This window comes from Diorhabda sublineata, chromosome 8 (genome assembly GCF_026230105.1).
Source record: "Diorhabda sublineata isolate icDioSubl1.1 chromosome 8, icDioSubl1.1, whole genome shotgun sequence".
NCBI lineage: Eukaryota > Metazoa > Arthropoda > Insecta > Coleoptera > Chrysomelidae > Diorhabda > Diorhabda sublineata.
Window position 1 is genome coordinate 23,172,473 of NC_079481.1, and position 13,906 is coordinate 23,186,378.

At 32.7% G+C, this 13,906-nt stretch overlaps 1 protein-coding gene across 4 annotated transcripts in view; it reads right to left on the bottom strand.

Moving 5' to 3' along the window:
- Nucleotides 1–13,906, bottom strand: part of LOC130447234 (facilitated trehalose transporter Tret1-2 homolog) — a 36,761-nt gene that overhangs the window by 17,320 nt on the left and 5,535 nt on the right. For 2 of the 4 annotated variants that reach the window (XM_056783939.1, XM_056783941.1), the window contains exons 2-3: nt 6,813–6,883; nt 3,392–3,412 (exon numbers count right to left, since the gene is read on the bottom strand). In XM_056783939.1, coding sequence (XP_056639917.1) covers nt 3,392–3,412; nt 6,813–6,883 — 92 coding nt within the window. Of the gene's footprint in view, nt 1–3,391; nt 3,413–6,812; nt 6,884–7,603; nt 7,633–7,736; nt 8,064–13,906 lie in introns of those variants that run through there. The other 2 variants (XM_056783943.1, XM_056783942.1) reach the window with 2 other exon arrangements.

A 13,906-nucleotide genomic window follows, 5' to 3' on the forward strand; every position in this document is an offset into this window, starting at 1 on the left:
AATCATACTGATCTATCAGCCCATTCTATCTAAAGTGTTCATTAAGTTATTTATTCGGAGACTAAAACCATGAAAGAAACCTCATCCCCAACCACTTATTTGGCTTCCAAAACCAACATGCCAAATGAGGTTACCATAACCCTTTCGTGAAGTACTAAGGTCTTAACAGAAAAACACTTTCAAATGAAATATATGGAATCAGACACATTTGGTACCGATAAAATCTGGGATACCTCAAGGCACAGTGCTAGAGCCTATTTTGTATCTGCTTGGCACAGCTGATATCTCCAGAATAGACGGCATTACCTTAGCCAGGTTTGCGAATCTAGCTTCACACAAAAACGCTGCAACTAGATGTCTACAGTACCACCTCGATAAAATCGGTAAATGGATGACCTGATATATTAGAACCAATTACTTCAAATCTGTTCCTGTGACATTTACCCTTAAGGTAAATACTTCTATCGTCACGATAAATAATTGTACATCAATTCAAAAAGAAGATGTGAAATGTCTCGAAATTTATCTAGACCGGATTACCAGAAGTAAACAAATAAAGTAAAAGAGATTACAACATAGTCTGACTTACGAGAAAATGTATTGGTTAATGAGGTGCTTATATATAAAACAATAAGATACACTTTATAAGTACTCAGATCGCTAGCTAATGCTCTTTGGTATATTCCCAACCACGTAGCTAACAGAGAGTTCCAACAACAAAAGAATGTTCCAGAACCAGTAGAGAGTTCATCCAAATGCAAACTAGTTCATCCAAACTAGTTGCAGCTCTCCTTACTCATCAGCCAATGATAAGACTGACGAGATATGGCCTACTGGACCTACCCCACAGACATTAGTGTTCTGTTAGTGCTGTGTCTGTTACACGTCAATGCAAACTGCATAGCTATAGACGATAAGTAACAATATATTATCATGTTGATATTTAGAAGTGGCATCAGAGGATAGCTCTTAACTATGTCATTTGTCATAAGGAAAATTCTTATTATCTTGAAAAAGAATGTTTGTATATCAGCGATGTTTGAGAAAAAAATTCCAAATTATCTTTTTTGCTTTCCTTTACCTCTACTATCTATTTGAGACTCACATTTACTCTTAATTAGACGGTTGAACACTACTTGAGACAATGTGCGGAGACGAGTCATTCGTAAGAAAATTCTGACGCAGAACACCTCCACCCTATTTCATAAATCTCTCCCATAATCTAGTACAAAGCTATGTATAGGTGGAATTTATTATCATATAAAAATCTCATCGCGGATGTTTATGAAATATCAAGATCAAAATGTGGATCGTCTTACAACATGACACAAACATCAAAAAATTGTCTTAACTTGATACTATGTCCGATTTATACAACTCCTTAAAGGTTAGTTACACTTTTCTAATAACTTATTCTAACTAGACCTAGTTATGGAATTTCGGTTAGAAAATAAATTATTAATGATAATACACGTTTCGTGTTGACCTCTACTAACCTTTGTAACGTTCAATGAACATCAACATTAACAGATTTTTGGAATGTCAAATTGCTATTGTAGCAGTCATAACTTCAGTGGAGGTATTGGAAATATGGCAATAAATACGAATAGATGACAAGTGTCAAATATGAGTGGAAAGTCAAGTTGTAGTAAAGTGAATATATAATAACTAATCTGTTAATAACACACAATTATTCTACTTTTCGTCATTGTTTAATAAAAATTAATAACTAGCTTGAAAACATAAATTCTAAATTTCTAAATTTGCTACCCCGTGAATATCAAATTAATTTATTCATTTACAGTTCAGCATGTGAAACGCCAGCTGCTACATCTAATTATAAATATTAAAGGTGAATGAGTGGAAAAAACTATGTCGCTGAAATAAATCGTTGTTGGGTTCCAGTTAAAGTTGATAGAAAGTCTATTACAGCAGCTGCTTAGTTATTTCCTTTTACTGGCCATTTCGCTGATGAATGCCTTAACTAGAATTCGGGGAAACACCGACGAATGAAGAGGTGGGGTTTAGGGTTTGGATTTCATCTTATGGGGATAGAGGGAATCAAGGGAGGGGCAAGATGTTTTTAGCAATAGCATAAACGTTATTGTAAGTGCAGAAGAATCTCTTCTTCTACGTATTTGTCTAAAGTAACATTCAGGTCAAAAGTCTAATTAAGAGTATGAGTACGAGACTGCGAGCGTGCTGAAAAGAAAAAGTTAAACATAATCTTGAAAGGTGAAGTTCTGTTCTTTCTGAAAAAATTTAAAATCCTTCTGATAAATATAAAAGATAAATATTCGTTTTTCTGCCACAAGGTCAAAACCACAGTGATCTAGTACTACAACAGAAGGAAAGAGCAGAGTTATACATTATAATTTGAGACCAATAATGACCTTTACAGTAATTCATTGCCAAAGAAAACTTCTCCAGCAAACAACGAGGCAACACCTTAGTAAAGTGCATGCTTTATAAGGATTATGAAGACATATCCAACAACAGCAATGGAAATTATCCTAGCCCCTGTCCAATTTCAATTGTCATCACGAATCACAGACTCAGGAAAATGGGAAACCCTTGTGGCAGAAGTGTGGCTCCTAATACTCCCAGTAGATGACTTATCTAAAACAGGCAATTGCTAGAAAAAATTCCCAGATTTGCTGGGACATAAAAATAATTGGAATCACGATACAATCCTAGCATATTCCAGATAAAAGATCTATCAATTCTATCTAACAGTGAAGTCGCCAAAAGAGCAATAAACTCACAAATAATCAAGAGGCAGTTGCTTATGGATTGTCTAGAAACTAAATGAACTAATCAAAGGAAACAATGTTCTAATTGGAGTACCAATACACAGAGTATGTAGGGTAACGCGAAAATAAATAATTTGACGAAAATATAGCCCGAATCCGTTTTGTTTAGAAATAGAAATCTTCAGTCTAGCACTCTAATGGGAGTGTATATACGGTCTTAGACATTCAATATTGTTTATTGCCCCTCTTTATACAATTTACCAGATGATTTGCAAATGAAATAATTGATAATAATAGGTTTTAACTATGGTCACACAATATTTTAACATGTATGTTTACAGAAAACGATACGATAATGATGTTCAAGAGGAAGCATGCATACAAGTGAAATTTGGTAATACATAAAAACATACTTTTAACGTATATTCATTTTTTTAACAGGTATTTCATTTTTTACGTTTGTTTATATTTTTTATGTATGTGACCAACGCAATTATTTCTACCAATAATGATCGGAAGTCGTAGAAATATAATTTAACTAATTAATCTTGTGTGGCAAACAAGTTGATAATTAATTCTGGCACTTTGTTCAGTAAATGAAAAATTAGATTGTTGATATTTATAAAATAAGTACTTACTTTAATGTTAAGCAGCTAACACTGAAAAATAAAGTTTTTTATTAATAACATAAAACAACTAAAAGTTGATATTTCAATTATATAGCTGATAAGAATAAATAAACGACATCCTGCACTTACAAAAGTGAGTAGAAGTGCAACATACAGAGTGAGTTATTTACATTATTGCCAGGTCTTTCCTTTTTCCGATAAAAATAATGAACTTTGTTATTTCAAATAGACTACCCTGTATATTTGTCACTTATCGTAGTCATTATGGCTACTCCAGAGTTAAAATAGTCCATTTAGGTGGCTAAGAATGCTAAAATAACAAATTTGACGTTTCAATAGATTATTACCCATCTCAATTTCATACGAAAAATCACCTCCTGAATTTTGTCGCATGAATTTAGAAACACCCTGTATTTACGTACCTCCAATGATATGTATAAAAATTTCAATCCATATGATCAATATATGTTTTAAACTCTTAAAGTAGGATTTTTATTCACTAAAGTAACTGTCATTGTTATCAGAATAAAATAAGTATATTGTATAACAATTGTTGGAAATGAAAAATTTTACACGAGTATAGGCAATTGAGTGTGAAATCGAATTTTCAACGCGATATTTTTTCGATAACCACAGAAAAAAGCAGTTGATATTTATTTTTCATTTCAAGTTATGATGAAGTTAGTACAGTTTTGAAAAGAAATTGGTGCTTGCAGACAGTTGTTGGTCATTTTATGTTCCTCAGTTGATACAAAATTTTTAATTTTATGTGTATCAGACGGTGCAGCAAATGTCGTTTCACAAAATGGCGTCAGTTGGCTAGGGAAAAATACATAAGAAGACCTTACAGCTTCTACAATATGTTTAAAGATTTCTATCTTCTTACTGATCGAATCGTTCATATAACCTTCAGCAGTTACGGTGGATTGCCATCCACCATGGCCTTGCAGAGGCAGAAGATCACCACTTTTGTTTGCGTCAATTGTTGCTAATGTTTTTCTATAAGAATGTAAGTTTCTGGGTTTGGCTTTATCAGTCATTCCTATAGGTCGTAGATTGCTATATTTTTTACAAATCATATATTGTTAGTAATAACGAATTGTTGAGGTTTTTTAATTTTAGTAAAAGGAATCTTTCCGATTATTGCTGAGTTCACATCTTTGATATCACCAAGTTTAACATTGTAAACTTCACTTTTCCGTATACATCCACAAATTTTCAAAATTAGGGTGGTATAAAAATGTAAATTTTAGTTAGAAGAATAGAATTCATCAGATGCTGCTTCAAAAGATTCTTTTAATGTTGTCATCACCTGTTAGGACGTTGGTTTTTTTGCTACGTAATTAACTGAATAGCATAGTTAACATCATGTTTTACTACCAGCGCTCCACGAAGTATAGAATATATGGACCACGGGGTACTGGATTTGTATTTGATACAGAGCTCACCAAAATAAGTTATTAACATATTATCAGAAAAGTATTTCACTTTGTTTTACATTTGCCAGTCAATGAATTGTCTGTATACATGTTCATATCGTTGACATCGATGACAATAAATTTTTACTGATTTGTGTGGCTCTTTCTATAATTTCGGAGAGAGTTAGGTTCTCCTAGTCGTATTCGTCATCGCGAGAATCAATCCTTTTGCAAGTTACCAAAATTCTACTGCAATGAACTAATATTTCTCATCATTCAATATATAAATTACTATATTTTAAATCACAGAAAATTCTATAATTCGTTCTGTCACTTGCCAACGGTTCATAAGTGAAATTTAAAATGTCATTCGGCAAAACACTTTAAGTGTGGAAAAAATAATACGCCATTGTATGGAAAAGCAGATATCGGTAATCATCGATATATGTGCAAAATAAAAACACAGCAGTCGTTGGCCGATCAGTTTTCTCAAATATCATTTCACAAGGTTATGCCATTTGTTCTTTTCCGTTGTTTGCAATGGCATATGTCATAATTTATAGTGGTCGACGGAAAACAGAATTCATGGCTTCAAAATTCAATAATTTAATAAAATATATCATATTTATTTATATTTGGCATCTCAAAATATTTTTGTAAGAATTTTTCTGTGTCACACATTGATACTTTATCTAAAGTCTCTTCAGTAATTCCACAACCCTCTTCTTCTCATTGTTACTTTAACTCTTTGAATTCGGAAATAATGTCATCTATGAGTTTTTCTGATAGTACCTAGTACATCATCGTCCAATCGCACAAAATCAATCAAAAGCAGAGTGATTGTCATTTTCGTTGCTACTACAAGCGGGAACGATCTGGTTTCATTCTGCAAGTATCTCACAATTCTCTTGTTGTTAAACTTCAGACTCTAGTCTTTCAGACAGTAATCGAGAGAATCATTCCGACAGTCCCCATACTGGGAATCAGACTCATATCTATCGGTTACAAAATGTAAAGTTAGTTTAAAAATGTCACAAATTTATCATTGTGACATTAATTTTCTCCTTTTTAGGTTGATTATTGCTAAAAGCTTGTCTTTTGGCTTCTTCAAACTAAAATTTATTTTTTGGCTCATAAGATAATGGATGCTAGAAAACACCTTCTCAAAGCATATCAAACTAAATTAAAAAATAATTTTCAAAATGAATGAAAAATAGTAGTATTATTGTGGAAAAACCTCGGGCGCTCAGTTTACGAGAAATATGGGACAAAACGCCCTACGTTTTTTTCACAATAATACTAGTATTTTTCATTTCTTATTGTTCTACTATTATTTTAAAAATTATTTGCAGCTTTTTAATTTGATGATCTTTAAAAGCATGCTTTTTGTTTTTTTAACTATATTTATTTAATTGTTACCACCCGTGTATAAATAATAGCTGCGCTGCTTATATGCACTACATCTCGTCGAAACTTCTATCAAGCCGTAAAGTTGTAGTTGTCAAGGTTGTCGAAGTGCTTAATTTCCAACACGGAGATCGGAGGTTCGATTCCTCTGTCGAACGAAATTTTTATTAAAATAAGCCACTTACTCTTGGCGCAACGAAGAGTTACAAATAAACAAACAAGCTCATAAACCCACATATAGGTGAATCGTATTAAAAAGAGGCAACAATAAGTGACCGTTATTATGCTGATTACATAATTTTTGGTACAAATCTTTCAAGAGTGGTGCGTATTTGGAAAAAAATTGAAGATTCACTGAACAACATTAATAGAAATAAAAAAAGATTATGTGGAAAAATATTTTTTTTTTCAGATTAAAGTAACTTTTTCAAGCACTCTTACGTAAATTCCTTCTTACTACTACTACTACAATTAATATTTGTCGGCTCTATTTTCCATTACTTTCATTGGCACAAAGTTGAAACTTACATAATAACTAGACATTGCTAAAGAATTAACAGTATTTACTTCTAGTACTATTATATATATGTGTATTTAATATTTACCTTATCGGATCCATAATGAAATCTAAATTTATTATCACAGCATTTAGGAGGTAAGATTGGCACGTTTTAATCTGAAACAGAGAAAATAATCCGCTTAACATCTACGTAATTTATTTTAAATAAAATTATAAGTAATAAATTCCTATCTTTTCATAATATTTATTTGATTTAAGTTACTTAAATATTTATTAGACATTCTTTTAACAGCATAAAATTTAAATTTAATTTCCTGGGTAATTGATTAAGTCAGGAATTAAAAAAAATTTTTGTAACACATGTAAAATATGGTACATAAAATTTTTTCAAGATATTACAAAGATGTAAAATCTAAGGCCGCCATTATACGCATCAGGCGACAAGTGGTGGACATCAGACGACAAGTTGTAGGCGACGGGCATTGATGTCATTATATAGTAAGGCGATAGCCACTGCTTATGAGTCAAATATTTACCAATTGAGGGTAGTGTTTATCAGGATGTCATTTTTAACGCGTCGAATAATTTTAGTATTAAATGGCAATGGAGGAAAAAAAAGAGTATAATTTTCAACCTATTAACGAAGTATTTCATGAATGTGGCGAATTTCCAATCTCTATGGAGAACTCAGAAGGCGCCCTGAAACGTTTTTTTATGCAGATGACTGTTGGAAAATTTTATTCTATTTTACCAAGAATCGAGAAAAATCTAGAGCGAAGAAGATCCTGCCAGTCTGTTCTCAAAAGAGATTATTTTTATCAGATAAAAAAAATGATTTCCTGTCAAGAAAAATAAACATAAGCCTTAACTACGTACCTATAAAAAAACTGCGGACAAGTAACATTCTAATGCTCAAAGTCAACTAATAAGTATAATTATAGAAATATGGAATTATGTCATTTTACGACCATTGACTATGTACCCGTTAGCGCGTCAGTTCATACTATACCGGTTCTTGTTTTTTGTAGGTTCCTTTTGAGTAAACCAGAAAGATGTTTTAGATTCCTGTGTCCTAAAGGCATCGTTGACTTCTTTCTGCAACTTTGCTCTTATGTCAAGCTTTTCCGTTAAAGTCAATGGTTCAATGAACAGTCACAAACTCATTACAACATTGTAGTCAGCATTATTAGCATTTCGCAAATATCGTTTATCAAAAAGTTTTGTCTTTTGAAATCACATGTTTCGACATTGTTGAAAAGCACACCCAGTTACACCGAGATAAAAATATATTGCAAACGTTGCGGGGTACCGTGGGCGATACCTCCTGAATCTGTTCAATTTCACAGATGGTGACAGCCAAGCGACACCATCGCTTCGTCGCCTGCCACTGACTCAAGTAGGAACAACTACATCTACTATGTCAAACATAAGCAGATGACGTCGCCTGACACCTATAAGTATAACAGTGACTTCGACATATACAATGCGTTCATAAAGTAACGTAACTTGAATTCTATTAGGTTTACAAAATAAATTGGAAGTATAGAGGGTGCACCATTACTCCAAAATAGCTTATGACCAAAATGTTCTAAACACTACTGTATATATTTCCAGCTTTCCGTTAACTAGGAATTTACAAATTCAACCGTCAACGCTCCAATAATTCTGAATTTGATTAATACTCACAGTCGTTTGGAATTGAAATTAATTATTAAAAAATTGTTTTTATAAAAAAAAGTAGTACGTTCCTCAATCATCAACAGTATTTATAGCAGAAAAACGTCATCTTTATAAAATGGTGCTAGCTCTTTTAGGAGGAACTTTTGAATGAACGAAAATTACATTACATTACAGTACACGTTATCTTCGATAACAGAATTATCTTAGGTCTTTATAGACCTAAATTCACTTCAATTATGAAACCTCTTCTTACATACATATCCATCATGTCTTATTATCACAGGAATCATATGTACGGCCCCAACTAGTGTCCTTGAAATCCATCTTCTATCTTTGGACCTAACGGTACAATTTAGAACCGTAAGGACAGCGGGGCAGATAAAGAACGGTGGGTGGGATATTCTAGGCTTGGAATACTAAATAATCTAGGTACATGGAGGCTCCAGGATAAATGACTTGGCAGGAGCATACTTCTGCGGAGGAAACCTCAAAATAAGCGATTTTCTCTCGTTTGGGAGATATACTACCGTCATCCAAAGACAGTACTCGCTGTGATGAAATTTGGACGTGTGATACTTAATTGAAGTCATAGAAACACATTAATCTCAATCTACTCAGCCAGCCATAATGGCTTAAGCGATGTGCTCTAGAGATGGATGAAAACACCTAGCGTAAAACAAGATAAGGTGCAAATACATGGGCCTTTTGCCTGTCTTACCAATTAACATCTCCACTTAAACAGGCGCGAAATTCGACTGGTGACTGGCCTTTTAACCGGACAAGGACGTCTAAGATGCCATCGCCATTCTGTACTCATCACGGACGACACGTAATGTCGCATGGAGGAGGAACAATATCCAGACCACGTAATCGGTAAGTGTGAAGTTCATGGCCTTAGAGCTTGCTTAGTGATGTTAAATTGTTCAAGCCAAGGTTCCTGATTGATTCATCAAAGAACATCGGCCTTTGGTTGTTTTAAATGGGGAACAACAAGTCTATCAGAACGCCTATATGCTCAACAGTCCCTTCCCGGTACTAACTTAACTATGTATTAAATAAATAAATATGTTGCATAATAAAAACGTGTAAAATTCGGTAGACGGTAGTCTACTTTCACCCAATAAAAGTAAAAGAGCTTTCAAATCGTTCGTGCTGTTCAAAAATGAAACAATCAAATTGTTTATACCGGTCACATGATACTGCTGACTATCAATTACTTGATTTCTTTGCTTCTTTGGAATAAGTAGAATTGGAAATTGGAAAGCAGAACATCCAGTTTATGAAACGACTTTTGATGAAAAAGTAATTATTTTTACACACCAGAAAGTTTCAAAAATCACATACTCGATTAAAAATTGATTTGTCATTAGTGTTTTCATTTCAGGGATATAAATAACTAAGCTGCTCATTATCATTCTTGTTTGTCAAGGTAGTCAATTAGCAATGAGAAATAAATATTGTACATTGTTGTGTGTTTAATTAGGAAATCCGAATAATTATTTAGATACGTGAAGGCCTTACAAAAACGAGACAACTATTATAAAGTCAAAGTAACAGACGTATCTTTTCTTCAATAATAAAGTTAACGAAGCAATTAACAATAACTAGTATCTACTTCCTTCACTTCACTTTAGCGAATTCAAAGCTCTATACCGGTAACAAACCAAATTTAAGATTACTAACAAAATAAAGCAATGCAAACAGGGCTAAATGACAGATAATGATCAAACTTAGCATTACTAGCCTTCCAACATCCCCTTCAAGGAGGCATATGAATTCATTTACTTCATTTGTTTTATAGTATGTGTTCGGAAAGTGAAGTTCTAGAGATCATATCCGAGGGTACCAAGACCTGGATATTATGAAATGTACCAAGATCTTATCAATAAAAAACAAGCAAATATTTTTTTTAATGGGCAGTGAAATCGCTTTCAAGTGCCTAGGCCAGTGCCACCAGCTTACAACCTTTCAACATTACGAATAATTCAAACTAAATGTTTCGGCAACTAATCTTCAGCCTCATAACACTCACTTTAGTACCTTGATACAATAATAACTATTTAAAAATTATATTATCGACCTACACAATAGTCTCCAGACAACTTTACTCCACGATTCCAGCGTGGGTAATCATCGGACCTCGTCTACGTCACTGGGAAAAAAAAATTCTCATGTGGCAATATCTGGACTATAGAGTGGGTGCTTTTTAGCAAGTCACTCACTCAAGCAACTCACGCAAGTCATAGATAGGTCTATACGCCTCCGCAGGAGAAAAGAATTGAATTTCGGCTATTCTCCGGTAACTTACACAGGTCGCAGCGTCTATACATTTGACCTGGCACACTTATTAGTAGCTGACAAACACGCTCCAGATTACCTGTGCAAGTATACAATTCCGGTTTAGCAGAACGTATGTGCGGAGCGTAAATGTAAAATAGCATCGTTAGCTCAACGGTTCGTGAGCTTAGCTTACAAACCTATCGTAAATCGAATCTCATTACAGAGGTGATTATTTGAAGCGTATACAGAAGAGTAAATAAAATACACTAAATCATAAAATTTTTTATAGAATTAGTATTCAAGAATGGTTTATAAAACAGTTTCTGATTTTATTTTTCAAAATAAAAAATTTTTACTCAATTTTTTCTTGTGATAAATGAAAAAAATACAAATTATGCAGCATCCTTGTGTTCCAAATATGATACAACGTATCAAAGAAAGCTGTCAAATGTAATACATTTTTAATACATTATTAGGAAAGTATGTTAATGCCACTTAAAGCAGTTTTCTTAATTTTCAATTATCTTAGGACATCCTGTAGCCCTTTCAAAAACTTGTGCCAGTATGATTTTAATAGCTTCCGTTTGTGACCTCCAAGTAAACTTTGTTTTTAATATTATAAGTGAGGTTACATTTTTATTTCTATTGTTAAAAATTCAATTCTTGTCCTAACAATGCTACGTTATGATGAATTTAAAGTGATTAATGTTATTTAAAATTAGACAGCAACAAATTGAAAATTGTCGGATATCATGGGCATTTTTACTAAATTGATGTATTAAAGTGAAAACATTTGTTAGTAATTCTATTTAACATTAGACTTAAGGTCGATTCATAAACTTGACTTTCCGTTTGGCGTTCGCGGATAGCGTTTGCCATTTGACGGTTAATGACCCTATTCGTAAATTTAACGTTGCTGCCATTAATCTAAAAATTTGTTATTTTTTTGACGTGTTTACTGCTTTTTGTTTTCATAATATTTTTGTGTTTTTGATCCGGTATTTATGGACGATATTATGGATAATAACAAACAGTTTTCTTTATTGGTAGCATTAAGCAAGATCACTTGACAAACACAAACGGATGTGATTGTCTCTTTTCTGTTGTTACGAAAGTTGCTACGAACGGCCGACGGGAAAAGATAGAATTCGTTTGTGTTGAAAGTCACCAACGGCAGACGGCGACGTCAAACGGCAGCTATGAATGGTCTTGATGTTTTTAATTTTGTAAAAGCAAACGTCAACGGCAGATGGAAAGTCAAGTTTCTATCGACCTTTACTTTTTCATATTGAACGTCAAGAATTCAAAGATATCTACCAGTTTTGGAACACCAGTGTTTCCATTAAAAACGTAACGCCTTTCATCACAAAAAGACGTGAAGTACTGTACCAGTCCAAGGATAGATTTTTTTCTTTTTCTGAAATGGATTTTTCGATTTTTGCAATGCAATTATCGCTGTAATTTCACGAAAATTATATTATATTATATTTAATGAATATTACAATATTTTTCTTATTTATTCAAAAAGTTATTCGGTGGGGTGAATTTATACACACGGGTCTTACTTACTTAACTTATTTATGCACAATTAAATACACTATGTCCTAAGATTTAGTACCAAACAGTTATCTGATTCTTAACATAATAATTTATTTAAACACACCGTTCACTTGTCTATCTCGATGTGTTTACGATGACATCAGATTATTAACTCATTACCACAGCTGTTAGAGATATATTCCTAATCTCTTGCTGTAAACAAATAAAAAGGCCTTCTTAGAAATTAATTTTGTAAGAACGGCCATAACATACTATAAATAAGTTATAAAAACAATATAAATTTCCGCCATATATAAAAAATATAATGCATATGGTCCTACTGGGAATTGTACTCGCCGCAACTTTAAGTTCTATTATCATAATAGAACAGGACCGGTTTCCTGGTCCACGTTAGTGGACGAGTTCGTAACAATATGAAGCTATGAAGCTAATAAACTTCTGTTAAACAAATGGTAGATGATGGGTTATTGATGTAAGATATCACAAATCTGCTAGTGATAGATGTGTAGACTTAGACTGTATCTACGCTTATCTTACATAATTAGAGTTCTGCGATCATCTTCTTACGTTATCAAATAGTGACGTGTACATGTAATTGGTAAATGACAATAAAAAATAGACGATATGGATGTTTTATTTTTAGAGGGTAAAAAGAAGTTAATGTGAAAAGTTGAGTTTCAAATTAAATAATTGGTTAGAGTGACGGATAAATAAATAATGGCGATTGTAGAAATATTGTTTCAGTATACACTGTATCGAAAAATCTTATCTAATGTAGGTCAGATATGTTATATGACATTCGATCGAACAAGGCCATGAAGCAACTTCTTTATTTCTAAATTTACAAAACCAGTTTTTAACCATATTTACGTTCTGTAATACTATACATATATTCCATGACACAATTGAAGACATAAATATATAAGGGAGTATTGGTACATTTCTTTCTTGTGATAGCTAGTGTTCCTTGAAATCATTTATGAAGACGAGGAAAATGAATTGAAGCTGCATAAATTATCCACCTCGTAATTCTTTGAAAATAAAGTATTGTTTAATTTGATAGAAGCAACCAAAATAGCATCTATGTTGAAAATACAGAAATGACAGAAACCAAAAAAGGCTTCACAGCTAACACTCTACATGTTCTCGATCGCTACCGCTACCGGATTGGAAAAATATAAAACTTAGAGGAAAGCAGATGAAACATCAAGCACTGAAAAACACTTCTTTGAAAAAGTGTCATTATTCAAGTGTTCAAACTCCACAGCATCGTCAATTGGTGCTCCGATATGAAAACCAAAGAGATTATTATTTAGGGAAAAATATAAATAATCTAAACGGAATCAGAACGACAAGAATTTGATAAGAAACCTTATATACGAGGGAAGATTGAAAAATACCATAATTATTAAAAAAAGAGGTAGGTCTCATTCTATAATAGGAAAAAGAGAGAAGTAACATTAAAGTTTAAGTGAACTTCGACTCTATATTAATAGGTATTCATAGTAATAAAAATGATGGAAGATAATAGAAGAAACATTTGCCTTTTCTGAATCCAAATAAAATAATTAAGCATTAAATATTTATAATATAGAGTCTTTCACTCTTCACATTTTTGGTATGATGAATTATTGTTGTGGTTTAAAAAATACCCATCTT